The sequence below is a fragment of the Crocodylus siamensis genome, chromosome 13, assembly GCF_052110815.1.
Source record: "Crocodylus siamensis isolate JL-2025a chromosome 13, ASM5211081v1, whole genome shotgun sequence".
NCBI lineage: Eukaryota > Metazoa > Chordata > Crocodylia > Crocodylidae > Crocodylus > Crocodylus siamensis.
The window spans coordinates 1,183,425-1,207,643 of record NC_143407.1 but is presented as its reverse complement, the minus strand read 5'-3'; the positions used below and the strand labels follow the sequence as shown (position 1 = coordinate 1,207,643).

The window sequence follows — 24,219 nt, the reverse complement described above, 5'->3', positions numbered from 1 at the left end:
TTAGAAGACAGCACTATCCTTTAGCAAGGGCCCCAAAGAAAATCGTGTTTAAAGATGTTACACCCATGGAAAATATAATCCAAGTTTTATAAATGATTTCATAAGTGCCTGTTTATGCCTGTCCCTAAAAACATTTGATGCACAATCGGTGCGTCTAAACATGCACTTTACTGTGCAGTAGACTAATTTGCTGCATAGTACAGCATCACCAGCTGTACAAGTAGGGCACAATACACTAAATTTAGTCTGGAGTAGGACAGTCCTGTCAGACACAGGCAGTATCCAACAGCGGAGTAAATTAGCATGCTTAAACGTACGTGTAAACAGTGATGTTAGGATTAGTTTATTCTGGCTCAAATTGCACCAGAGTTTATTCAGCCGCATTAACTGCGCACGTAGACATGCCCAGCGAGTTTCACACCAGTGAAGATAGCTTAACATAATAAATTCACCAAACTCTGGGGCACAGCTTATTTCTACAAAGTCATAAGGACAGCCACTACGAGAGCCCTGGCAACCAGTTTAATAAGAAGTTGGTAGAAAAGAATCTCTGACAAGTCTTCTAACTTTTGAAAATATTATAAATTAAACAAACACAAGAGTCTTTCACCACTTCTCTTATTAGTCGCAGTTCTGCTATCTAGTCTAAAATTCCTGCAGAGCTGTAACCTGCTATACGGCCAAGGATTTCATCTGTTTTCATGTAGCCATAGCATCTGGAGCTGAGCCTTCATCAAATCGCAGCCTAGGAAGGGTCCATCTTGGCCGGTTCAAGGAATCCGATAAGGCTGGAAGCACAATTGGTATTTTTCCTGCCGCGTCAGTTCTGAACCAACGGACCCCCTTCCCTCCCCACTTGCCCCCCCCCATCCCCACCCCCCAGCAAAGCGGGAAGCACAATCCCACTGGAGTGCCATTTCTCAGGAGAAATCAAATTGCAACACCAGATCACCCCCAGAAGCTTTCACCAAAGGTGGGTCATCTTTACAGATCGCTATTAGGATACGTCCATCCTTGGCACATGTTTCATCTGAGGCTCTGATCACTTTTGCCAAGGTAAAAATCTCACCTCAGTCCTAGAGGTTAAGCTCAATATCATCCCCATTTAACAGCTGGGAGACCTAAGCCAAAGAAAAGCAAATAACATTGCTACCAAGCAGCTGTGTAGCCTGGGACAAGCTCAGGAGTTTTTTTAAGCTGACAGATTAAACTCAGGGGCATTTTGCTAAGCACATGTTCTCTAGCTAGCAGGATTCAGTTGTTATTTTACAAGGTTTCACACAGTAGCTGGAACCACCTTCAAGTGAGCATTTATAAACGTACTTTAGATATTCTGACCTCTCTGTAGGCCACGTGGCTAACACCGGTACCTGTATCTGAAGGCCGAAGAGAGTCTGTATCACAGGTGAAAAAGGTCTGATGATCCTGAGCAGACAAATTCATGTCATAGTATGTTAGTGGCTCCTTCCCAGTTACCCAGGTGTACCTTAAGCAAAACATAAAGAGCTCCCAGTTAGATGAACAGGTGGTAAATGCGAATATCAAGTGGGACATCAGAGATACTCAGGAACAATGTATTGCTATGTGGAGTGTCTAACCAGAATAACATGGGTATTGTGTGGCCCAGACTGGCTGGGAGAAGGCTTCCCCATAAGGACCTTCCAGGTGCATTTTTAATCCAAAAGCCCTAGAAGACTTGGGAACTGCCTGCTGGACAAATGCTGCTCTTCCTGTGCAATAGTATTACTGCTACAGGCAGCAAGAGCTTTTGTGCTACCTCACCTCAGCATGAAGGGGTATGCTAATGCAGGACTCGCCCTTTGGGATGAAATGGCTGAACTCCACTAGTTTTCAAAGCAGGCAGCAAAGCTGTAATTTTTTTTTAATGTTTTGGGGAAGAGGAGTATGGCAAGTACCGAAGTGGTTATTTATTTTGAAGAAGCTACTCGATTTACTTCTATTTGCAATAATATTTACATTTTTAACATGCGCTGAAGATGCCTGGAGCTCTGGGGAGATGCTTTTTCAGTACAGGGTTGGTATCAATTCAGGCAGTTATGTGTGATGCTCTTTTAGTCACAAAGTTCTCCCAAATCACAGCTGGAGAGAGTTCTGTGAACAAGCTAAAAGCTGTTTGCAAGTTTGGAGTTGGAGGCCACGGCTAGACATTACACTGAAAACAAAGTGAAACAAATACCTGCTATATTCTGCTCCTCTGAAAAGATTGAGGGGGTTTCTCCACACTTTGCACTCTGCAAAATGAAAGAGAGCATGATTTCAAGTCTGAATCAGAGCTCCCATCTTTTACGCAGGGGAGCTATGTGACTTCACTTATGTGAATTCTTTGATCACTTTCTGATGGCCTTGGCTTGTGCAAACTCAGAAGTTTTCAGCATTCCTGGCAAACAAAAGCATTTGGAGGAAGGATTAAACACTGTTTCAGTTAGTTTTATGCAACGTTCAAGTTGTATGATTTTGCAGCCTGCAAAAATCTGTTATTAAAGGGACAACTCAACCGACATTCCAGCACATTTTTCTGCATTAAAGACATTAAGTTATTGACTTAAAGACTCTTTCTACATCCTTTTAATTCTACATTGTACTCCACTTATACTTCCTGAATAAGCGCATCATTTGCTTAATTGCAAAACACAATGCTAGCCCCTTTGTTCCTTACATTGTAACAGATTCTGGTTACCTGCATGTTGATTAAGGGCAAAAACTGCTTAGGTACACCGCATTGCTTCAGCCCTACAGTCTACTTGCCATATTGCTGTATCCTGGATAGCCGTGTACCAACTCTAACCCTCTGCTTTGTAATTCACTGCTTTCAAAGAGCTCCTTGCTAGAAGCTTTGAAAATGATGGAAGCTAGTCAGTGCCACAGTAGCTATTTCCCCTCATTTCCATAGCTTCCAAAGCAGCCCTGATAGGGACTTTTAGGATCCTTCAAAATGAGAAGAGCTAAATTTACCAGGCAGCTAAAGCCATGTAGAAGACTAAGGGATCTCGCCCGTCACAGGGCTGCTATTACCACAGCATTGACAGCCTTGCGTCCTTAACCAGAAGTGACTGTTTACATTCAGTTTGGATAAGCACATACTCAGGATAAATGCAAAGCTCTTTTCAGTCCTGAGGCTATGCACTTAAACAGACTGCCACCTACAACATAAAGAATTCCTTTCTTTTAGGAGTGCTAATGGACGTGGCAGTATTCACAGAGCAGCTCTGAATTTTACTCAACTGATTTCCACCACTGCCTCCCTCTCGTGTTGCGACTTCCCTTCCGATTGCCTGAAGGGAAAGACCATCTTTCTCCAGTTGTGCCTATGGTCACTAGTGTGAAGCCAAAAGCATTCAGATAAAAGCCAGCCAGCCAGCGTGAACAGGCACTCCTGCATGCAAGGGAGACCGCAGAGACATGCTGACAATCACCTGACAAGTTCTGCCTGTTTGTCTCGTTTTCCCCATTGCTGGTTGGGAAGCTTGGCGTGGGAGGACTGTTCTCCACTCCTCCAATGAGCGGCCTCAGATGACTCACTGACACCTGCTCGATGAAAGACGTGCCGTACTTCCGGAAGTACCACCATTCAAAACCCTGGAAGGGGAAAGACAGGAACACTGAACCCAGCTGTTCCACTAAACAACAGGTTTCCAATACACGCGCTAGAGACAAAACAGACCTCCGAGCCACAAAGACTGCCCCCCTTCGCACACGATGAAAGACAGCGTTTCTCTATATATAAATGAACAGGATCTTTATCTCCTTTCACCCAACAAGACACGCATGAGTCTCCCACATGGAACATGCAAGGAAAAAAATAACCTGAAGACAATTGTCCTTTTTGAGCCAGACACTAGTTCATACTGCCTCCCCAAGACGTACAAATTTCTCAAACACTTCCAGCAGGCAGGCAGGGCAGGGCAGGGCAGGGCAGGGCATTTGGATCCTGCAGCATGTAGCTAAAGACAGCTTACTATAGGATGGGCACGACCCTGGTCTCAGGCTGCAAAATGCACCTTTAGAATGCCATTTTTAAACTCTCCCTTTTGTCTTTCCTGTTGCATGCTGCAGTGTTGCCTGTAATTTAGTTCAGTTACCAGAAGTTTAAGGTCAAGAGTATTATTTTGTTTCTCTCTCCTCCTTTAGGCCTGCAAAGGAATTTCTGTCCTGCAAGCCCCAGGCGCTGGAATAGACAACTACCTTTGACTATTCCATCTGGGTATTTCCATCAGCATGCAGAAATGAGCCACATCCAGACCCATGGCGCCCCTATTGTGAAATCTTACCAGCACTTATGAATTTTAACGGTCAACAAAAATTGACTTTTTCATTAAATAAGGGATTTTTTCCCCTGCGTCTTAATCATGTACAGCAGCTACAGAAAACCATCTCCCTTTTCTCACGCAGCCTTTCCCAAATCCCTAAACAACGTTCTGCCTGAAGCCGTGATAAACAAAGTTCCCTCCACATAAGTTTTTTGTTTTGTTTTGTTTTTAAACCACACATCAGTCACCAAAAGTGACCATAAAAAGCCCAGCATTTGCACATGCCAGTAACTGGGTTTAGTAGCTGGGGAAGACAATGTGCTGGAAGACCCCAATCCTGCAGGCAGGTCTCTGCCCACAAACCAGACGGGAAGATCACCACAGAAGGTGTAAGGTTGAGCATCTTCCAGAGCTCAGCAAGAGCATGGTCTCTTGCAACCCTAGGTCTACCCATTCCCGCCCCCCGCTTCAGTTGCTTATTAGCAAATGCCATACTGGTGGAGTGCTAGATAAGCCTTCACACTGCACGACAGTCTAGTCGTCTAGAAAATGGGTACATCAGGGCAAGCTTTTCCCTTCCCTGAAGTGATGGAATGCCAAGAGCAGCTAGAGCAGAACCAGTACATGCCAGCTGAAAGGATCTGTAATAAGCAGTACCCACTGGGGAAGGGACTGAGCTTTCCCCCCTCTAAAATAAAGAAAATGGCCTGAAAAACAGAGGCTGAAATGAGCACAGGACCCAGAAAACATGACATGAAGGGTGCTTTGGAAGCCACAGTACTGCCTACTTCACATGTACATGACTCCAGGGTCTTCTAAGAGACATTCCCGTATCAGTGGACACACAGTACCAACCAGTTAATGCAATACCAAGCATTGTATTCTGGTCTACCGTGACAGGCACACACACGTAACATTTATGACTGGGCCCAACACCAAGTTATTATCCTATGACAGGATCATGCTATTAAACATACGGGCAAAGGAACAAAGTCAAGGCTGCTGTGGGAATCTGAGCTCTGACCTGCCTGGTTTAGGAGAGATTTTAGGAGAGATGTAAAATTTCAATTTGCTCTTAACAAGGAGGGCTTTAAACTTTTGCTGTTGATTTGCATAGTTTCCTTATGTATCCTCAAAGCAGGCTTAAATTCTAAGGGAAAAAAACAGATCCAGGAGGAGTTACTTTTCCAAGACTATCCTCTTCACCTTCCCGAAGTGGAAAATCTGATAGAGAGGCATTTAAAATACAATGTCAGACATTGTTGAGGTTGGTTTTTTTGTTTTGTGTTGTTTTATAACAGTACAAAGGCACCACCTAGAGTCTGACCAGAGAACAGGACAGTTTACCATGTCCTCACCTTAATATGAGGTGTGCAAAGGCTCTAATTAAAAAAGGAAGCTACTTACAAGTATCAATCCAGATATAAGAGATGAAGTCACTGTAAGTGCAACGTAGAATTTGGGGGTCAAAGTGCTTAAGAACACAGTCACTGTTAAGAGGAAAGAACAGAAAAGTCAATAGGCAGAACTGGAAAACTCCAAACGATGTTTGAAAGCAACATAAACAACCATATATAGCATATTACGTACATACACACAATATATATATATATATATATATAAACACACACGTCACTTGAGTTTTGAAAGGACCTTGGTGACTTCACAGACAGGAGACAACAGCAAGCTGAAAGACAAGAACTAAGATAGCTAACAGAGGATGCTGTCCCAAAATACAGCTAGCATTTCAGCTGTCATTATACAGCTTGGTGAGGTGCAATAATTACAGCACTTCAAGAAATCTTAAAGAGTCAGAAGTTTAGCACTCCAGCTATGGCATGGAAGGCTTTCAGAAGCTGCACAGTTACTGAATGAGAAATGGCCTTTAGAAAGACCCCACAGATTTAATTCCAAAACAGTCAGTACTACTCTGATGCAAGTTTCTAGTAAGTCTCAACAAGTTTGCTGATGAAAAAAGGAACATGGTCTTGTCCAGCACGCCATCAGCCACTGAGAACCAACAGTAAGGGCTACTGGATCCCACATCCAACTGCAACAAAGAGCATGCCAAAAGTGAACGCGTTTAAGTCACACCGTGCAGTCATTGATTTGCACACCCCAGCCTTTATTTATCCATTACCACTGAAACAGAAGAGCTGTCCTCTGTGTTTCTATACTGTCTCTCAGACTGCTACTCAGGAGAAAACGTACTTTTCTAAACCCTAATCCAGTCCTGCAGAGAAGCTGCAACTGGGAGAAAGCTAGAGGCAGATAGGTCTCCAGTTAGTGGAGCTGTGCCACACCCACAGCCTGTTTAGCACTCGGGGCTCAACGGTCAGGCTGCATTTGAAGCTGCAGATTGAAAACAGCTTTGAGAAACACTGAAAACCTTATTTAAACAATAGCTAACAGCTGGGATTGGCAAGAAGGGTCACTTTACCTTCAAAAAAGGGGAGAAATACACCTGCAGGAAGAGAGGCAAGTCTCAACTGCTGGACAAAGAGATAAGGTTGGAAAGAGCCTAAGGGGAAAAAAAATGTTTTCTAGACCGTGCTGTTATATAGTAACAGCATAGCTCTTCCAGCTCCAATCAACTCCTGTATTCAGCTTCTGATCAAAACGCTGAAGCATCAATTCCTTACCATCAGCTAATGTTTTAAACGCGAGGAAACAAGTCCCTGAAAAGAGAAGTTGTCTGCTGCGTTGCAAACAGGCAGAACTGCAGCAGCACAAACTCCAACGTCTCAAATAAAGAGGCAACAGTCCTGGGAGGAGCATCTTTGACTTTCACTGGAAAGTCACATGCCTGCATCAGAGTTCACAGTGGCAAAAGATGATCTGCAAAAATAACAGCTCTTTCATGCCTGTAAAGAGACACTATCCCCTGGGCTAAAGACCCAACCGCGTTCTCTACTGTGGAAGTGCCTCTCTGAGACGAGGCAGAACAGGGAACTCTAAGCAGCAGGCCCAGGTCATAATTAACCAACCCCTGTCCCATTAAAGAGGGGAAGGAGAAGCAGCTGATGATAATAAACCTGAAGCCTTGTGAGCTCAGCCACAAACACGGCCATCCAGCATCCCTTCAATTTTTAACCATACTTACGACTACTGCAATGTCATGAAACCCTTACCCTTTGCTAGACCTTCACCTAGAAAACTCCTGCAACGTCCCTTTTTGCTGCACCGTTCTGAATGCTAGCCTGGATAGGTGTTGCGCTTCCTACACCTCAGAGACTCTTACGTCTTCAGAAACAACCTATCGAGGCAATTTTACTCTTGTCTGCAGGCAGTAAAGCAGACTAGAAGGAGCATGGCGGTGGGGTGCCATACAGCGTTTAGGCTTTCCAATAACCCCCAGTACACCAGGTGACACCCCAAACCGAGCCGAAACCATGGGTGCTGGGAAGCCTGTATGCGGTCGTGGCCAATGACCTTACGTGCAGATTCATAAAGACAATCTACAGTAGCTCAAATAAACCCGAAAGCAGGCCAATGATATGTTTCTGGTTCCACATGCAATAAGGACACGCGGCAGAGTCAGATCTGCCCCCCAAATACGTGCAGGATTGGTGGGGTGAGCCTGAAAGCAGCTGCCAGTAAGGCCATACCCATGTGCCACCCCATAACCACAGGAGGCCCTTTGAACAGCGAGACACGTGGTTTCAGGAACACATGGGGTGGCTGTCCTCCATAGATATGAAACCATACGCCCTTATGCCCTCTATTTTTCTCTTAAAATAGAGGGCATAGAGGTGTTGGGTTTTGTATCAACAGAGCAGAAGAAAACCAGAACGTCCTTTATGGCGGCCACCCTAGAAACACAGCAAACCCCTCTTTTTCGGGGGCCGCCTCAACCTCTCCTCAGCGCCAAGGGAGCCATCTGCCTTGCACACATCGTGGTATTTCATAAGCATCTTTGGAAACCAGCAGGGGACAAAGCAGGACGAGGTGAACACTGCCAAGCGTGGCAGGAGAGTGGGCGCCTCTCAGACGCACGGCCTGTCCCCGAAACCTCCTCTCAGCCTTGGCATGAAGAGCAAATCAGGGCCAGCCCCTGCTGCAGCCACGCGCGCAGGGGTGCAGGGACGAGGGGGACGCGGGTCCCCCCATCCCAGCTGTCTGGGAGGCATCAGGGCCCTGCCAGGGGGGAAGGGCAGCGCCCAGCCCCGCTCCCCTCCCTCCCGGGGGCCCTCAGCCCTCACCGGCCGCCAGCCTGTCCCGCAGCGCATAGAGCAGCGCGGGGGCGGCCAGCACCGCCAGCCCCGCCGCCCCCCGCCGCAGCCGCCGCCGCCACCTGGCCTCCCCGCCGCCGCCGCCGCTCTCCGCCATGGCCCAGCCGGGAACCCTGGGAGAGCGAGAGCGAGAGGGAGAGGGCGGGGGCACGGCAGCCGGAGCCAGCCGCAGCCCGGCCAGCGCCTCCATAGGCAGCGCCGCAATCGGCCCTCGCCGCGCCGGCTCCGGGGGTGCACGTGGCCGCGGCGCCCTCGTCTCCCGCACCGCGCGGGATCCCCTGCTGCAGCCGCAGCCCATTGCTCCTCGTGAGCCCGAGCCAGCCAAGCCCTAGTCTGTCCTGCAGCCCATTCCCGCTCATGCTGCCGTGTGCCCCCGGACAGCAATCGTCTCACTGCAGAGACGCGAGGGTTGGACCCTTCTCCTTGGGAGTCGCATCTAGTGCAGTCCCCTGCTCCAAGCAGCACCAGCGCCAGCCCCAGCTACTTCGTCCCAGATAAAGCTGTCCCCAGAGGTGTTTAGTAAAGCACCCTCCTGCTGAGAAAGTTGTTCCTCATCTCCACCCTCAACTTCCCCTGCTGCAGCTGGAGCCCATTGTCCCTTGTGCTGCCATCTGCCCCATGGAGAGCAATGATATCATCACATAAAAATGAGGGTTGGACCCTTCTCCGTGGGAGTCGCATCCAGTCGCACCCCTGCTCCAAGCAGGGCCAGCCCCAGCCACATCATCCCAGACAAAGCTGTGTCTACCCAGGTCGTAAACGCGTCCCAGGATGGAGACTCACCGCCTCTCTGGGGAGCCTGTCCCCGTGTTTCACCACCCTCTGAGTGAGGAAGTTTTCCCTAATATCCAACTTCCACTTCCCTTGCTGTAACGTGAGCCCGTTGCTCCTTGTCCTGTTGTCTGTCCCCACTGAGAACAGTCCAGATCCACCCTCCGGGCCCTTCAGCCTTCCCTTCTGCAGTCTGAACAAGCCCATTCCCCTCGGTCTGTCCTCAGCGCTCCGCGGTTGTCTTGGCAACGTGGCGCGCGTGCAAGCACCACGACCAGGCGGTGGTCGGCCGGCGGCAGCCACCCTGGGAAGGGCCTGGGCCCACGCCGCACCCACTCAGGGGGACGCCTGGCCCCGCGGGCTTGCCGCCATCCCCCTTCCCGGGTCCGGAGCAGAGCCCAGTCACGGCTGCGCCCGGCAGCGGCTGGGCCTGTTGCTTTGCCCGCTCTGCAGATAGCATCGTCCAGCCTGAGAGGTGCTCTGGGCCCTGCCTGGCAGGTCCGGCCCTCACCGCACATTACATTCACAGCGCAGTTAGAGAAGGAATGACTGCCACCTTGTCCTTCTCCCAAGGGAGAGGCTGGCAACAGGGCAGCCAGGCTGTGTCTAGTTGCATGCGAGCAGGGTCAGTGCGTTTACACGGGCTACTACTTCGGAGCTCCACAAGCACACTTCACCCCCAATCAGCTGCCCACCCCCAAGATGGCGGGGGCGGCTTCCTCCCGCCTCAGCAATGCCCTTCACCAAGATGGCGCCTCACATGCCACTCCTCCACTCAACTTCCCACTCCCAAGATGGCGGGGGTAGCGTCCCTTCACCAAAGTGGGGGGAGCTTCCGGTTCCGGCAACGCTGCGGTTCCCGGCGTACTCGGCGCGGCGGCGGCCGTGGAGTCAAGATGGCGGACTTGGAGGATCGGGTGTCGGATGAGGAGAAGGTAGGGCGGCCTCGGGGGTCTCCCTGTTGTGCCCGCATCGCTAGTGGAGGGGGCTTGTTGCGGGGCCGGGCCCCCCATCGCTCCTGTGGCACCAGCTCCCCAAGAAATAGATATAAAACCAAGGAAGGAATCAATCCAGGGAGCACGAGCAGCCTCAGGCAGCACTTGAAGCGGCCCCGAGACTAGGTTTGAATTGCTTTGATCACTGGTCTTTCATTTCAGCAAGCAGCCCACACTCGGCACGCAAGCCCCTGCCCAGGTGTGGCAGATGGGGTCTCTGGCTTCACACCAGGGACATCCCCGTGGACCGGCGCAAGAGACAAGGGCGCGGGACGAGTGCTTTTTCTTGGCCTGCAAGCTTGTTTCCATGTCCCCAGCCAAGCAAAGACTCTGCCAGCCACACCTGGGCTTGGTGCTCTGCTTCCGTGGCTGGATGGAGCGCATGCTGCTGCAGTCTTGCACGGGTCGCTTGTCTTTTGTTTCCGCAAGGGGAGGCCTCTAGTCTGTTTCGGAGTCCCTCCTAGCTCACCTGGATATCCCGGCCGAGCCGTTGGTAAGCGAAAGAGCCTGTCCTGCATTTCAGGATTGAAATACAGCATCTGGCCTCGTCCTAGCTTCGCAGTCAGGTGCATGGAGCGCATGCTACCACAACGAAAGACAGGCTGAAATCTAGCTCATTTTCAAACCAGTTTGGAGTTGCTCTGTGCCCTTTAGCTCACCCAAGGGCCCTTGCAGTGGTCCCGCATTGAGCAGGGAGCTGGACTTAGGGACCTCCCTTGAGGTCCCTTTCAGCCCTCACATTCTCCCAGATTTTTGTTGTTTCCTGTGGTTCTTACAAAGGCACTGAATTGTGTTTGTTTAGTCCTTCACTTGTTTATTTTAAAAACACCTTGGGATTGGTTTCTTAAATCGGAGGAACAGGCTGGTTGCACAAAAGAAACATCAACACTCAAGTAGCCCTAGAGGGTTTTTCGTCTCCTGCAAACAGATAGGGGGGGGGGAAAAATCTCTGTTTTAGATAAATAATTGACCGTTACTTCTAATGGTATGAGTGTGTAAAATAAAGATAGCTTTTTGGGAGGGGGAGGGGTGTTTAAAGGAGGCTTTTTAAGTGCCTAGACAGAGAGAGGATTGTTTGCTCTACTGTTCCTCAGTGGCTTTACTGTACAGGCAGTATTACAAATGAGAAGACTGGCAACTAATAGAAGTAAATGTCAGAGATGCTTTCAGGTCTTGTGTTGTATGGATTTGATTTTGCCAAGGCAGCAGAAAGAAGCAGCGGCTGTCTTCTGCTTTCCCTCAGTTTCCTCATCTGGTCGTTCTTTTTTTTTTTTTTTTAAACCTAGCTGAACAGCTGATACAGTAGGTTTGCCTGGCATACTTAGGCCCCAGTTCTGTGTTTCGCTGCATTGAAGCTTACCTCTGAAGGACCGTAAATATCACTTCGAGTGATGTTTCCCAGTCGCTGATAATCAGTGACTGAAATGTAGGCGGACAGCAACTTCTAGTCCAGCACCTGTTCACTTCATTAATGCAGAATTAAGTCACTAATGGGATATGGTGGTATGATTTAACCAGGTGGTTTTGAAATATGATTACCTACTTTCTTAATGAAGGCTACAATATAAAACGTTGATAATGAAATAAAGGACATAATTTGGTCGCTGTGGCATAAAACAGATATCAGTAGTGGGTTGTTTTACAAGAGAAGCAAAATCCTCTTCAAAATTATGACTTGGAATGCACAAAAAGATCTGTCACTGAAACTGGTCTTTGGGTTGAAACACCCTAGATTTCTTTACAAGTCAGTAGTGGCGGGGGGAGGACACACTTGAACTACTAAACCTGTTTCCTCACGGCTGTGGTTTGGTTTCAGCCTTAGTCAGAGTGGGGGGCCTGGATTCTAACACATGGCCTCAGCAAAACAACCTAGCCTAGGTTATTGTGTCTCCAAACTCGAGTTGACATTGGAGGGGTTAAAGGCTAAATTAGTTTCTTACCCTGAATAAGCACTGCTCTGGCTGTTGTGAACTATTTCTACACAAACACAGTTTGCAGCTGCCATTTTGCCTGCTTAAACTAGCAAGTGGTTAGCTTCCCTACTAGATGCTTTCCCCATTTTTAGAAAAAGGAAGTGCATTTCTGCCACAACCCTGCAGAGGCACTTGACCTGTTAAGGGTGAGGCAGGAAATAGGTCAGCTCCTGTTTTCTTAGTTCTGCAGACATGCGTGCTGCCAGGGTGCCAGCATCCAAAGGCAAAGGTACTTTAGAATGACACTAGTTTGACAGCTTGATATGCAGGGCTACTTTGCTGTGTATGAAGGGGGCTTCCTCCACATTGAGCTGGATGATAGCTGTATTTAGTGGTTTAAGGTAACCAAGTCTAATACCCCAGAAAAAGCAGAGGAAGGGGCAAGAGGATGGGGAAATAATACTTAACAAAAATAGCCAATTTCCCTAGCTCATTGCTGCTGGTTTGCAGATATGGACATGGCACTTCCTGCCTTACACATTTAATTTCACCTGTCTTGCTAAAGTGGCAGATGGGTGCAGGTAGGAGTGGCCTTTTATAATTCCCTGAAATATCTGAGTCTCAGCCTTGATCTTTTAGGAGGCAACCTGTGTAAAAAAAGAAAAGAAAGTTGTAGAGAGAAAGTTAAAAGTATAATCATATTTCTTTAGCAAGACACCTTTCACAATCCACATAACGGCCATATAATTTTCCTTGTTGCACATCACTTCATAAATATGCATGTGGCTTAGTTATTTTCATGGCCAGTTTGTTATTTTCCCCCTTGCTATCCAGCTGCCATTTGTAGGAGCTCCACAAGAAGGAGACTGTTCGATAAGCAGCCAGGTTAGGGGCAGCGCTCGTACTGGGATCCTCCCCATCAGAATGGATCTGGGCGTCTGTTAAGTGAACCTGTCTGTACTCAGAGGACAGTATCTGCAGTAGGGCCCTGAACATTTCCAGAGAGTCATGCCTCTGCATGTGCTTACACTTGCACTTTCTAAGAAAAGCACATGCTTGGAAGAGATCCTCAGCCATCTAGGGTAGGACATGCAGTAAAGTCTAAAGGCACAGCCATGAAGCAGCAGCAGTGGCAGTGTGCCTTTTCTTACTGTTTCAGTAGTCTTGAGTTGTAGGCTGCTAGATGGCACTGCTTGTCACATGTCCTTAGACAGTTTATGAAATCAGACTGTCTAACTAGAATCAGTAGTTAGAGTAGGGGAATTTATTAAACAATGGAAAAAGCTATGTTTTAGTAATGCCAGAAGTCTATCCTTCTGTGGCTGCAAAGCAGAAGGAGAGGAAGGTTGGGAAGATGGGCAAGCATTCTACCCCTGTGCAAGGGCCTCTGTTATTCTTTTCTCTCTTTGCTTTCAGGAGTAGCACGCTCACTTGTATAAATGATGTTGGGCATTAAACAAAACAAATGTACATTTTTTAAAACTTATTTATTTTTTAAATAACTAGTTTTCCTGCCATTTGTGAGAGATTAGCATTGTGGTGAGGCTCAGGCCAGCTAAGGTAGAGGCATTGTTGGTAAAATGGAAGCAGCAGCAAGGAAGCACAGCAGCACATCTGGCTGTTAATCTCTCTACTCCCAAGTTGCTCTTCAAACCTTAAGACATGGACTGGGAAATACTGGTATGTATCCCACTAGAAGCTGGAAAAAGGTTTCTGAACAGAGTTGGCTGCTACCCCCAATCATGAAGCTTAAGTTAATTAAATGATTATTTATGTTCCTTTTGCTGCTCAAGATAGTCTTTAAAAGGCAAAATTTAAAAATAATACTTAATAATACTTGAAGCTTGATTGCCAAGACACTGAATACAAAGCTTTATTTGGTAAGAAAGCCTTAACTTTTACTCGTCGTAAAGTTAGAAACAATTTGTAAACTATGTGGAAGGCATGATGCATTTGATATTGTGTTTAAATTTGGCAGCACACTTTCGTTGGTTGAATGTGTGCCTCCAGAGACCTGTCCAGGAACATTATATTCTCCCAGGTATTCAAAAGCCAGGAATTTGCAAACCTGTTGTTTAGAAGGAAGACTCTTAGGCCTTACTGGCACTGCCACATGCATTGCAATGCATCATGCTGATGTCTAGTACACCACGGAACACACTGGCATTTTTATTACCCCCTAAGGGAAAGGGCCTGCCTTCCCACCTTCAGAGTTCAGGCAAGCTCAGATACCTTCTTCCCCACAATGAGCACTCTCACATTTTTATTATAGTACTTGCAATTCCAGATGCCTTAACTCTCTCACTACATTGTGCAAGTTCACGATGGGGCTACAGTACACCTTCCAGTAAAACGCGCAGTCCCAGACAAATGGAGGAATAATGTGCCACAACATGGCACCAGCAAGTCCCTGTATGGACACATGCCAGAAATGCTGCCACATTCTCCATGGAATTGTCTTCAGTTCTTTCCTTAACCAGAGACTCCAGAGTGACAGTAATTCCAAACAGGAGAGTAACATGGCATTAATAATAATAAACCATGATGTCCAGTAGTGAATCCCTAGCCAACTCCATGCAAACTCAGCAACTAATTGATAGGCTAGTATGAGCTTGAAAAGAAGCTTTCTCCCTTGTCCCCACGTAGGAGGTTTAAGGTATGAAAGTTTCTTGCCTGTTCCCATTCTGTGTCTCTGTTGTACAGGGCATACTGTGTGAATGAAAGGCAGAAAGCTTTCTGTGTAATCAAAGTAGTAGATATACAGTATTCCCAGCCTTGGAGAGGTATTCAGTGCATGCAGCAGAAATAGCATTGGCTTAGGTTTTGCAGCTTTGAATTCCCAGAGGTCTTTTGGCAGCTTTTGCTTTGGCTTCAGTAATTTGAGATTCTCCAGCTGTAACAGAAAGGTTTCTTTGTGGCTACTGTTTTCTGGACTGTAGTTCCTGCTCCCTAGACTGCAAGGAGCCTTCAGATGAGCAAGAGGATCCAGTTCAGGTTGTTTATTGCTGATCCAGAGATAAACATGCAAAGTGAATGTCACAGTAGCTAAACAAGCCAAAAACCCAAGGGGAAGTGCCCAGCCTCGTTGCCAGCTGACTCTCTGATCCTTTCCCTGTTTGGGAAAGTCTTTGAGACCATGGCCTGTATTGCTGATTTGCTGAATCAAGCCCCTTTTTACAACCGTCTTGGGAAACAGCGTTGCAGTCACTTGCTTGGGTGGAACACCGGCCGCTGGAGGCTCTTCCCCTTTCTTTCTGCATTGCGGACAACAGCTTGCGTTGGGATTCACCCACAATGCAGCCAGGTATTGCTGGCTCGTGCTGTGTCCGCAGTTCAGCTTGGTGGGATGGACCTGTCTTGCACAACACCCGGGGCAACCACCAGCAGAAATCTGGAGGTTGGTTATGGAAGCAGAGTCTCCTTTGGCTGACTTCTTGGTTTCATTTTGTATGTTTCCACTGGCCTCTGTCTCTTCGCTGTGTATCCTGACATCTCTTTCCATTAGCTCCGGTCACCCAACTTCCCTTTTAAATCCCATCAAACTTAACTAATTCAATTTAAAGTATCCAGGGTCATTTCTTTATGCTAATTTCTAACTTCATGGTATTCAAGATAATGGATCGGAGAGGGAGAGGTTATTTGTCTCGCTTGTAGAAGGGATCTCCCTCCTCACAGCGTTGGCATGTTGCTGTTTTCCTGGTGGTCACTAGCATCTCCTCCTCCAACCAGTCATCGAGAACAAATGAGTCGCATCATAAGCAACCACTGAATCTCACAGGATAGTCTAGAAACTCCCTAGCTACAGCCATTCAGCGGGCTGTAATACCCTGCATCTACCAACAGCTCCCCTTAAGCCAGGAACTTACTTAATCTTTACATGAGTAGACTTCAACCTCCAGGTAGCAAAAGCAATGACCCAGTCTGTGTTCTGCTAGGTCATAAAAAGATAGCTAATAATGGGTGTGCAGGTGCCCAGGTTGGGTAGTTCAGTGTCCAGGGTACAGTTTGAGATTCAGAAAGGTTGTTTCCAAATCAAGGGCTGTGTTTGCAGAAGTTTTCCCGGATACCAGGTACCCAGAGTGAAGTCGTGGGTGCTGAGCACCCGCTTCTCCCACGGACACTCCTTGGAACACAGGATTGGATGGGCCTCGTGGGCCGTGGAGTCCAGCCACTTGCTTACATGCAGCCATTTACCTAAAGACCCGTAAAGAGTTGCCCGCTCCAGACCCTCTCACGAAGCTTTAAGGTACACTTTGGAGACAACCTACGACACACCACAGATACAAACAGGGATGATACAGGCACTGCCCGTACCCAGCTGCTGCAACAACAGAAAAACCCTTCCTTAGTTTCTACACGTTCAGAGGATCCTAGCAAGGCAGTTTCTGCCAGCCTAACCTGGGGGAGCCGAGAGCTCTTAGCTGCTTTAGGCCCTAAATTTCAGTCCAGCAGTTGAAGCCTTGGCAACTAATGGATGCTTTGCAAACCTATTTAAATGTCTCCGTAAATACAGTATTGCTGCGAACGAGGAGGCCCAGTCCAGCTAGTGAACTGTGGTGAATTATGATGGTACACACTGCAGATTGTATTAACCCAAAAGTCTGATGTTTATTGAGTTTTGTCCGCTAATAGCTATATTCTGCTTTACTGTAGGTACGTATTGCAGCAAAATTTATCACTCATGCACCCCCAGGAGAATTTAATGAAGTGTTTAATGGTGAGTAAATAGGAACAACTCAATGACTCATGGGTTTTCCACGTTTAAGCTGTTACCAAAAAAAACCCCCAAGATATTGAAGGCACCTCACAAAGCATAGCTGCAAGACTACCACATTCTTTTTAAAGCCAACATAGTCAAAGTTAGTGATTTTGGGGTATGGACATGAAATGCCTTAAAGAGGCCCAGTTTCCAGAGACTGGGTATTCTGCACTTCCTGAAAAGTAGCCCCTTTACAAGCCTCTCAGCCTAACCAAAAAAATCAGTCTCTTAGATACTGGGTTTCGCTCTTTTTTTTTTTTTTTTTTTTTGATCTTTGGTGGGTTTCTATGCACCTCATTGGCTTTGTTACAGTTTATTTTGTTAATAATTTTCAAGCTTAATCAAAATGCTAAGGTAAAATCTTACATGCAGTTAGAATGCAAAATCCTATGGCTGGGTGCCGTTCAGCTGCACTTGTATGCTGCAACCTTGTTGGGAACTATTGTGGCAAATATTAAAATGTTCTAAGCCTTTGCCAGAAGACTCTAAAGCATAATTATGTTCTAGAGTTTATATTACAAAAGCATGACGCCTGGCTTTCTGTTTAAGCCATTCATTTTGGACCCCACTCCAACACGTTTTTACTTCAGCGCTATTCAAAGAACTTTATTAGAGGTGGAATACTTGTCACTTTACTTTTGCTCTCCCATTATTGAGAAGTGAATGAAGGAATAATTCTTTATCTTATATACCCATTGGTCAGAGGCCAAGCAAAGAAAGCTATACCTCCCAGAAGTGGATATTTCAGAAAGCTGTGAACATGCAAATATGAAGTACACAGTGCAAAACCAGTGTAATCGTAGTCATTGCTGTTTGTATGACCCCCAAAACCATCCCCTCCGTTTAGCATAGTTACAGTGTTAAGCGAGTTTAATGAAAGTCACCACCCAGACAGCAAGAAGAGTTTAATGCCGCTATGCAACCACATCCTGTGCTAGCGGAATACTTCTGATACTCAAGTGTCTGCCTTTGCACTATTAAACAAGTGAGAGAGAAGCAGAGACTCAAATATTTGATAATCTATCCACTTTCATCTCTCTAGATGTGCGGTTACTGCTTAACAATGACAATCTTCTCAGGGAAGGGGCAGCACAGTAAGTATTGTTTGACAGCCACTTCACAGTTCAGCACCAACAAAGTGTACCCTTCTGTACATCAAGTCTAATGAGGAAACAGGACAAGTGATCACAGCTGCCTTTGTCATACTGTAATTCCCCCTTTCCAAAAACAATGCAGCGTTAGAGGTTCCTTCTCAAAAGGCCTAGGCAGAATGACCTTTCACAGAGAAGAACCTCAGTTCATGTGGCTATCCAGCATCTGCAGAATGTAACTTTTCAGAGGCCAGATAAGTGATTAATGCTTGTAAACCATTGTCGAACTGATACCACTATCTAGTTCCAACTGTGAAAACGTAACCTGAGGAGGCTGGCCGCTTATGGTGACTCTTAACCAAAGTCTGGTAAATGACCATCCACAACTAATTGCTGTCAGAGTATCTTGTTTGATTGTTCAGTAACTTCAAAAGGAGCCTCGTGGTACATGTGGAAGGCAGGACGGCAGGATTTGTGTTTGAACTACACAAAGCATCCATCAGCAAGTTTTTCTAAAACAGATCTGTTGGAAACATTAAACTCAAATTATATCGTGCTTCACCCCCAACTGGCCGTGTTAATTCCAGCTGTTACCTGTCTGAACTGCTTTGACCTGTTCATCTTCCTCCAGGCAACAGCTCTGCTACTAAACTTCCTGCTTCCCCAGTCATCGCTAACTAAACCTGGCACGAGAACTTGGCTTTTACAGTTACCTTAGAAAGCAGGTGGAGGGCCGGCCTGCTTTTGGTGCCAGCCTAGCATAAAAGCAGCATAGAAAGCCTTTCCTAGAGCATGTTTATGAGGTATCGATGGTTGATATCTTCATGGGGAGTGAGAAAGCAGGCTCTGTCAGGAAGAAGGGATTTATAGTTCCCAGTGTCAGAAAAAATATGAATAGCAATATCACTATTAAAGCTTATCCTCCTCCTGTTGTTAACAGTGCATTTGCCCAGTACAACATGGATCAGTTCACTCCAGTGAAGGTAGAGGGGTATGATGATCAGGTAAGAAAACACATTTGCTTTGTGCTTTTGTATGCAGCAAATTTGAAAGGCGCATGAAAGGGTTAAGTACGTAAGTGCCTTGCTTTCTTTTTATTTTCAGGTTTTGATTACAGAACACGGTGATCTGGGCAACGGTAGATTTTTAGACCCAAGGAACAAGCTTTCCTTTAAGTTTGATCATTTAAGAAAGGAAGCTAGTGATCCCGTGCCTGAGGACACAGAAGCAGCTTTAAAGTCTTGGAGAGATGCCTGTGACAACGCACTGAGAGCATACGTGAAAGACCATTACCCCAATGGCTTTTGTACTGTTAAGTATCCATCTTTTTTCACTGATGACTCTTTGCCCCATGTCTGTTAGCATCAGGCAGTGCTACTGAGCAGTGATATTTCAGCTCTTTAGTCTTCCTGCGTGTCTGGTCTTTGCTGTGAAGCAAAGGGTATAGGTAGTCTGTCCAGAAGGGTACAAGTAGTCTGTTCATGCATTTGGGCAGGATGTAACCAGCAGCAAAACATTTCCCAATAAGCCAAAGTTACTGTGTGCAGCAGCCCTGGCTAGGGCTAAGTTGACTGGAAAAGCAGGCACCATGTGTGTTTTTAAAGGGGGTAACTAACCATGTGCACGTGCTTTCTGGTGTGTGGGGTAGCAGAATCCTGAATTTCTACTAGCATTACTGAAAAAAAAGCTCAAAGCCGTTAGAGTTCTAGCCCTGTGCATTCCAGCACTTAACTTTAACTCTCTTTATGAATACAGGTTTATGGCAAAACTATAGATGGGCAGCAAACGGTTATTGCCTGTATCGAAAGCCACCAGTTTCAGCCAAAAAACTTTTGGTAAGATAATTGAAAAGATGTTTTCTTCTTGTACTCCCAGTTTTGAACCCAATGTCTGTCTCCATGCTTGCTTCAAAGCGGTACGCGAGGAATCAGATGACCACTTTTGGATCAGACTCAGTTCTGCCCTCAACTTGCTAATGGCTTACCTCCCTATCAGGCCTGATAAAAGGCCTCAGGATGAGGCCCCTGTGTTGCTTTCAATCATTCATTTAAATAATACTGTGAACCAGGTGGCAGTAACTCTCTTGGTCCCAGAGCCTACATGCATCATATTTCTGCATGCTGAAGCTTCCATCCTTGAACCACACTACTTTAGTGGCACAAGATACCCAGCAAGGTATTTCAGTGCAGGCCACAAAGCACTAGGTGCTCAGCAGACTGAGACTATTCCTGATCTGGCTCTTCCATTTGTGGATGAAGCTGAGTACAAACAAACAGCTTCCCTGTGTGGTTTTCTGCAGGAATGGTCGTTGGAGGTCAGAATGGAAGTTTACCATCACTCCGCCCACAGCTCAGGTTGCTGCAGTGCTGAAGATTCAGGTAAGTGCATTGCCAAACAGTAAATCACACCAAATCCATAATTGTTTCAAATGTTCCCAGGGATTTGTCTCCCAAATGAAAACTTAGGTGTATGCAAATACAGCACTTTCAAATTCAAAAACTGCAGAGACAGCTACATAGTTTAATAGTCAGAAGCACAGTCTTGAGAATGGCTCCTTTACGAATTAAACACTCAGTCTGGCCTGATGGCACAGTTTGGTATCATCAGATGCTACATTAAGCTGTGTTTCACTCCTGACCCTTGCTAATAAGGGGTAGGCTCGTAAACAGTCTGTGAACACAGGGATTGCGTGCTCTCATTCCAGCTCTACCAAGGGCTTCCTGTATTCGCGTGGTCTTGACTAAGAAGGAAGGCAGCCTTTAGTAATCTCCACGTGAAGCTGTGGCAGCTCTCTCAGCATTACAGTTGAGCTTTTCTCCTGTTCTTTGGATTTGTAGGTAGCTTGCTTAACACAGTAGAGCTCTGGTTTTGGATGGGGATCACAGTATTAGTCATACCTTCCACATCTCTCTGTTTGTGCAGGTTCACTACTATGAAGATGGCAACGTGCAGCTGGTTAGTCATAAAGACATCCAGGACTCGGTACCGATTTCGGTGAGCGTTCAGAGCTGGTAACGTGCCAGTCACCCTTTTGTCTTGTCAGAGTAAAGCTGTGCTTAATCAAATGTGGCTCCACTCTTGGGCCTCTTACTTTACACACACAGACTGTGTGATCAGACTTCAGGTTGAGCTGCCAGCGTGCACAGCATTACATGGGATATCCAGCTTTGTTGTTGCTTATGGAGAAGTACTGTGCCAAGAAGCACATCACAGAGACTCGAAAGGACACTGGGCTATTTGTCTTGTGCTCGTCCCGATGGGAGCAGAATGGTGTGTGCTGGGTGCCTTCTGGGTAAAGAAAATTTGGACTAAAAATACTATGGTACATTGATGAAAGGTCTAGCATTGCAGCACCAAGGCCAAACAATCATAGTAGCCACAGAGGCTGCAGACTCCTAAAAGATATACTGAAGGGAAGATGAGTAGCTTGGACTTTAAATAAGTGGGAGCCAGTGAAGTAGCATCCCCATCATCTGTTGGGCAGTGACCATCTGATTTTGCTCGCTAGAGGGCAGTCCTCCCTTTCCTTTGGAGCTGACAACATGCCTCCTAACTAGTCTGCTTCCACTTGTGAGCCGTGCGCTTAAACTCCTACGCACATCAGCTGAGCCTGTTCCCAGTTGCTTATGCGCCTGGTATCTCGGGAAGAGAATTCTAGTAGACGGTCTATTTTGTCACTGTAATACGCAGTCTTTGAATCTGAAAATAATAATTCCTCCTCTGACTTTACAGAACGATGTCCAAACAGCCAAGGAATTTATTAAAGTCATAGAACATGCAGAAAACGAGTACCAGGTAAGACTCTAGCAGATACCTGGCAGATTCCCTCTGTATTTTTTTTTAAATGTACCATTTCCAAGTGGTCATGATGCACAGCTTCACTCCATAGCTTGGCCTCCCACTTATCCTTTGTGCCTTCACGCTTGTTTCTAGCTTTAATCCTCCAATGGCCACCAGCAGCAGGATGCCTTGGTATTGTAGAAGGGTGTTAACCAGGAGGCTGGAAGGGCACCAACTCCAGTTCAGCACCAGGTCCCACAGGGCACTTCTATGGGTATCCTCAGTCGTGAGGCCAGCAAGCATTTGAGTCCTGGACTGAATGCCCCTCTCCACCTCCCGCTACGAAACACTGGAAGGAATGCTATGCTTCAGCCTTTGCTGCTGTAGTTTTTCTGCCTCTCCTTCAGGCCTCTTCCAAAAGGCCATGTTCACCAAGTTCACTTGAAGAACAGGAGAAGAGGGCAGTAGACACTCATTTTGCTTCCCTAGCCCATGGTAGTGTGCTGCCCCTTGGTAGGGACTGATAGCACTAAAGCTGCATAGCAGCCTACTGCTTTTTTGAAGCACCCTACCACTGGTGAATTTATAGTGAGACATTGACCTTCCATCCTCTTGCTGTTGCAGACGGCGATCAGCGAAAACTACCAGACTATGTCAGACACCACGTTCAAAGCCTTACGTCGGCAGCTCCCGGTCACTCGCACCAAGATCGACTGGAACAAAATCCTTAGCTACAAGATTGGCAAAGAAATGCAAAATGCTTAAGGCAGAATGGAGAAGATGTATGAAATGTTAGCGTGCAAAAAACAAACGTGGTCTTATGCCAAGTAGGCGGTTTCTAAACCAGTGCAGCATCTTGCTAGGGCTTTCAAAGTTAACAGGTTTTCTAGCCTCACAGAGAACTGTTGAACAAATAGTATTGTCTTTGTGTTTTATGTTCCCTGCCATATAAACTCCCTGCTGTGACTGCATTTACTGGTAGGTCTTTTGAATTAAGCCACATTAATAGTTCAGTGATGTAGCTCTGGTCTGGAGTCATTGTAATCGTTCTGGTTGGAAAATTTCCTAGCCCTGAAAGCCCTTCTATAAATGCAGGCAGAGGGTAGTGGGAGCACTTTCTCTGCACGCTTACATGGTGCTCCTGTCAGTTTGTCTGCTCTGCCAACAGCTCATGGCACTATGCTGCGAGATGCAACAAGACACAACACATCCTCCCACCTGCCCCAGCGCTAGCTCTGCAAAGCAGCAGGCCCCAAGTGTAGAGTGTAGTATTTGGAATGAGTTTGCAAACCCCCCTGCAGCAGTCCCAAGGAGGCCAACTCTTCTGGAGAAAGCAAGTTTGGATTTTTTATCCAAAGACTTGAGCCACGTTCCCTTTAAATGAACATTTGTTGCTTCTTTCTTTTCTTGGACGTATGGTGAGCAGACATCTGCATTTTTACACAGTGCTTCACCCAGGTCCAAGTTGGATCACTGGTGATCCATTTAGTTTGGACCAAGACTGCTATTCCAGGTGAACATGCAGATGTCTAGGGAATCCTGGGTATGTTGTGCTTTGATGCTTTGTGGCAGGTTCCTAGAGGGCACCCCCAGCATATGAATGGCTGGCATGTACAATGGCTGCATCAAATAAAAGATCTGCACCAAAGTGAGAGAGAGCCCACCGTCCCTCCTCATCTCCTTTTGTTGTGGCCAGCTTTTGTTATACCTACAGGGAATGCTGGGATTCAGCTCAACTGCTTTTTAAAAACCCGTGCTAAATTATTCTGATTTCACAGAACCCGAAGTAACAGAACCCAGAGCAGCTTCCCTCAGGTGGAAACTCTCTCACATTGTAGACACACTGCTAAATGAAATGTTAGTTGATTCCCTTTGCTGTGTTTACATGTGGTTGTCACTGGGCCTCTCCCAAGGTCTGATTTTTTTAAACTGGCTGGTGTCTTCCTATTTCTAAACATGCAGCAAGCAGGGGGGGGGGAGGGGCTGCTTGTGCATTAAACATTAGGTTCTGTTCAGTGGTATCACAAAGTTGTGTGTCCCATTCTTTGTGAGAAAATTGTCAGAATAAAGATATATTTGTATTATTTGCCATTCAGAATATCTGTTCATCCATCCCACCCGCATCCTGTGTCAGCGAGCTCAGTAGAAATACACCAGTCTTTGTTCTAAAGCTACTTGCATCTGTCCTTTATATGGTCTCTTCTGTTTGTTCCCAAGCAGAACACAGGCAGCCGCTACCAAAACCCTCTGCCTTGCATCAGGTAACAGCAACATTACTAGGGCCATACACAGAGCTGCTGACTCTTTTTCCACCCACATCACACACAACTGCAGTTCTGGAAACTCGCAGTCAGGAGGAACATATGACTAGCTCCGAGGACTGCAAGTTGCCTCCTTTGTGAGGGGACAC

General features: G+C 46.6%; 2 protein-coding genes and 1 pseudogene across 7 annotated transcripts in view; 1 reads left to right on the top strand and 2 right to left on the bottom strand.

Annotated features, from left to right (window-relative positions):
- The window catches only part of ST7L (suppression of tumorigenicity 7 like), a 44,077-nt gene extending 35,279 nt beyond the window's left edge, over positions 1-8,798 (bottom strand). For 3 of the 6 annotated variants that reach the window (XM_090026491.1, XM_090026492.1, XM_090026493.1), the window contains exons 1-5: positions 8,471-8,797; positions 5,676-5,758; positions 3,435-3,597; positions 2,198-2,252; positions 1,371-1,486 (exon numbers count right to left, since the gene is read on the bottom strand). In XM_090026491.1, coding sequence (XP_089882617.1) covers positions 1,371-1,486; positions 2,198-2,252; positions 3,435-3,597; positions 5,676-5,758; positions 8,471-8,690 — 637 coding nt within the window. In that variant the 5' untranslated portion in view covers positions 8,691-8,797. Of the gene's footprint in view, positions 1-1,370; positions 1,487-2,197; positions 2,253-3,434; positions 3,598-5,675; positions 5,759-8,470 lie in introns of all 6 variants that reach the window. The other 3 variants (XM_090026495.1, XM_090026490.1, XM_090026494.1) reach the window with 3 other exon arrangements.
- A 1,314-nt stretch (positions 8,799-10,112) lies between these two features.
- CAPZA1 (capping actin protein of muscle Z-line subunit alpha 1) lies at positions 10,113-23,893 on the top strand. The gene is made up of 10 exons (XM_090026498.1): positions 10,113-10,206; positions 16,833-16,896; positions 17,981-18,032; positions 18,970-19,033; positions 19,134-19,340; positions 19,785-19,864; positions 20,329-20,407; positions 20,952-21,023; positions 21,762-21,824; positions 22,434-23,893. The coding sequence occupies exons 1-10, from the start codon at positions 10,168-10,170 to the stop codon at positions 22,572-22,574; spliced, it is 861 nt and encodes a 286-aa protein (XP_089882624.1). The 5' UTR covers positions 10,113-10,167; the 3' UTR covers positions 22,575-23,893.
- Positions 10,213-16,826, bottom strand: LOC149853635 (bifunctional apoptosis regulator pseudogene; annotated as a pseudogene).
- Positions 23,894-24,219: the final 326 nt, after the last annotated feature.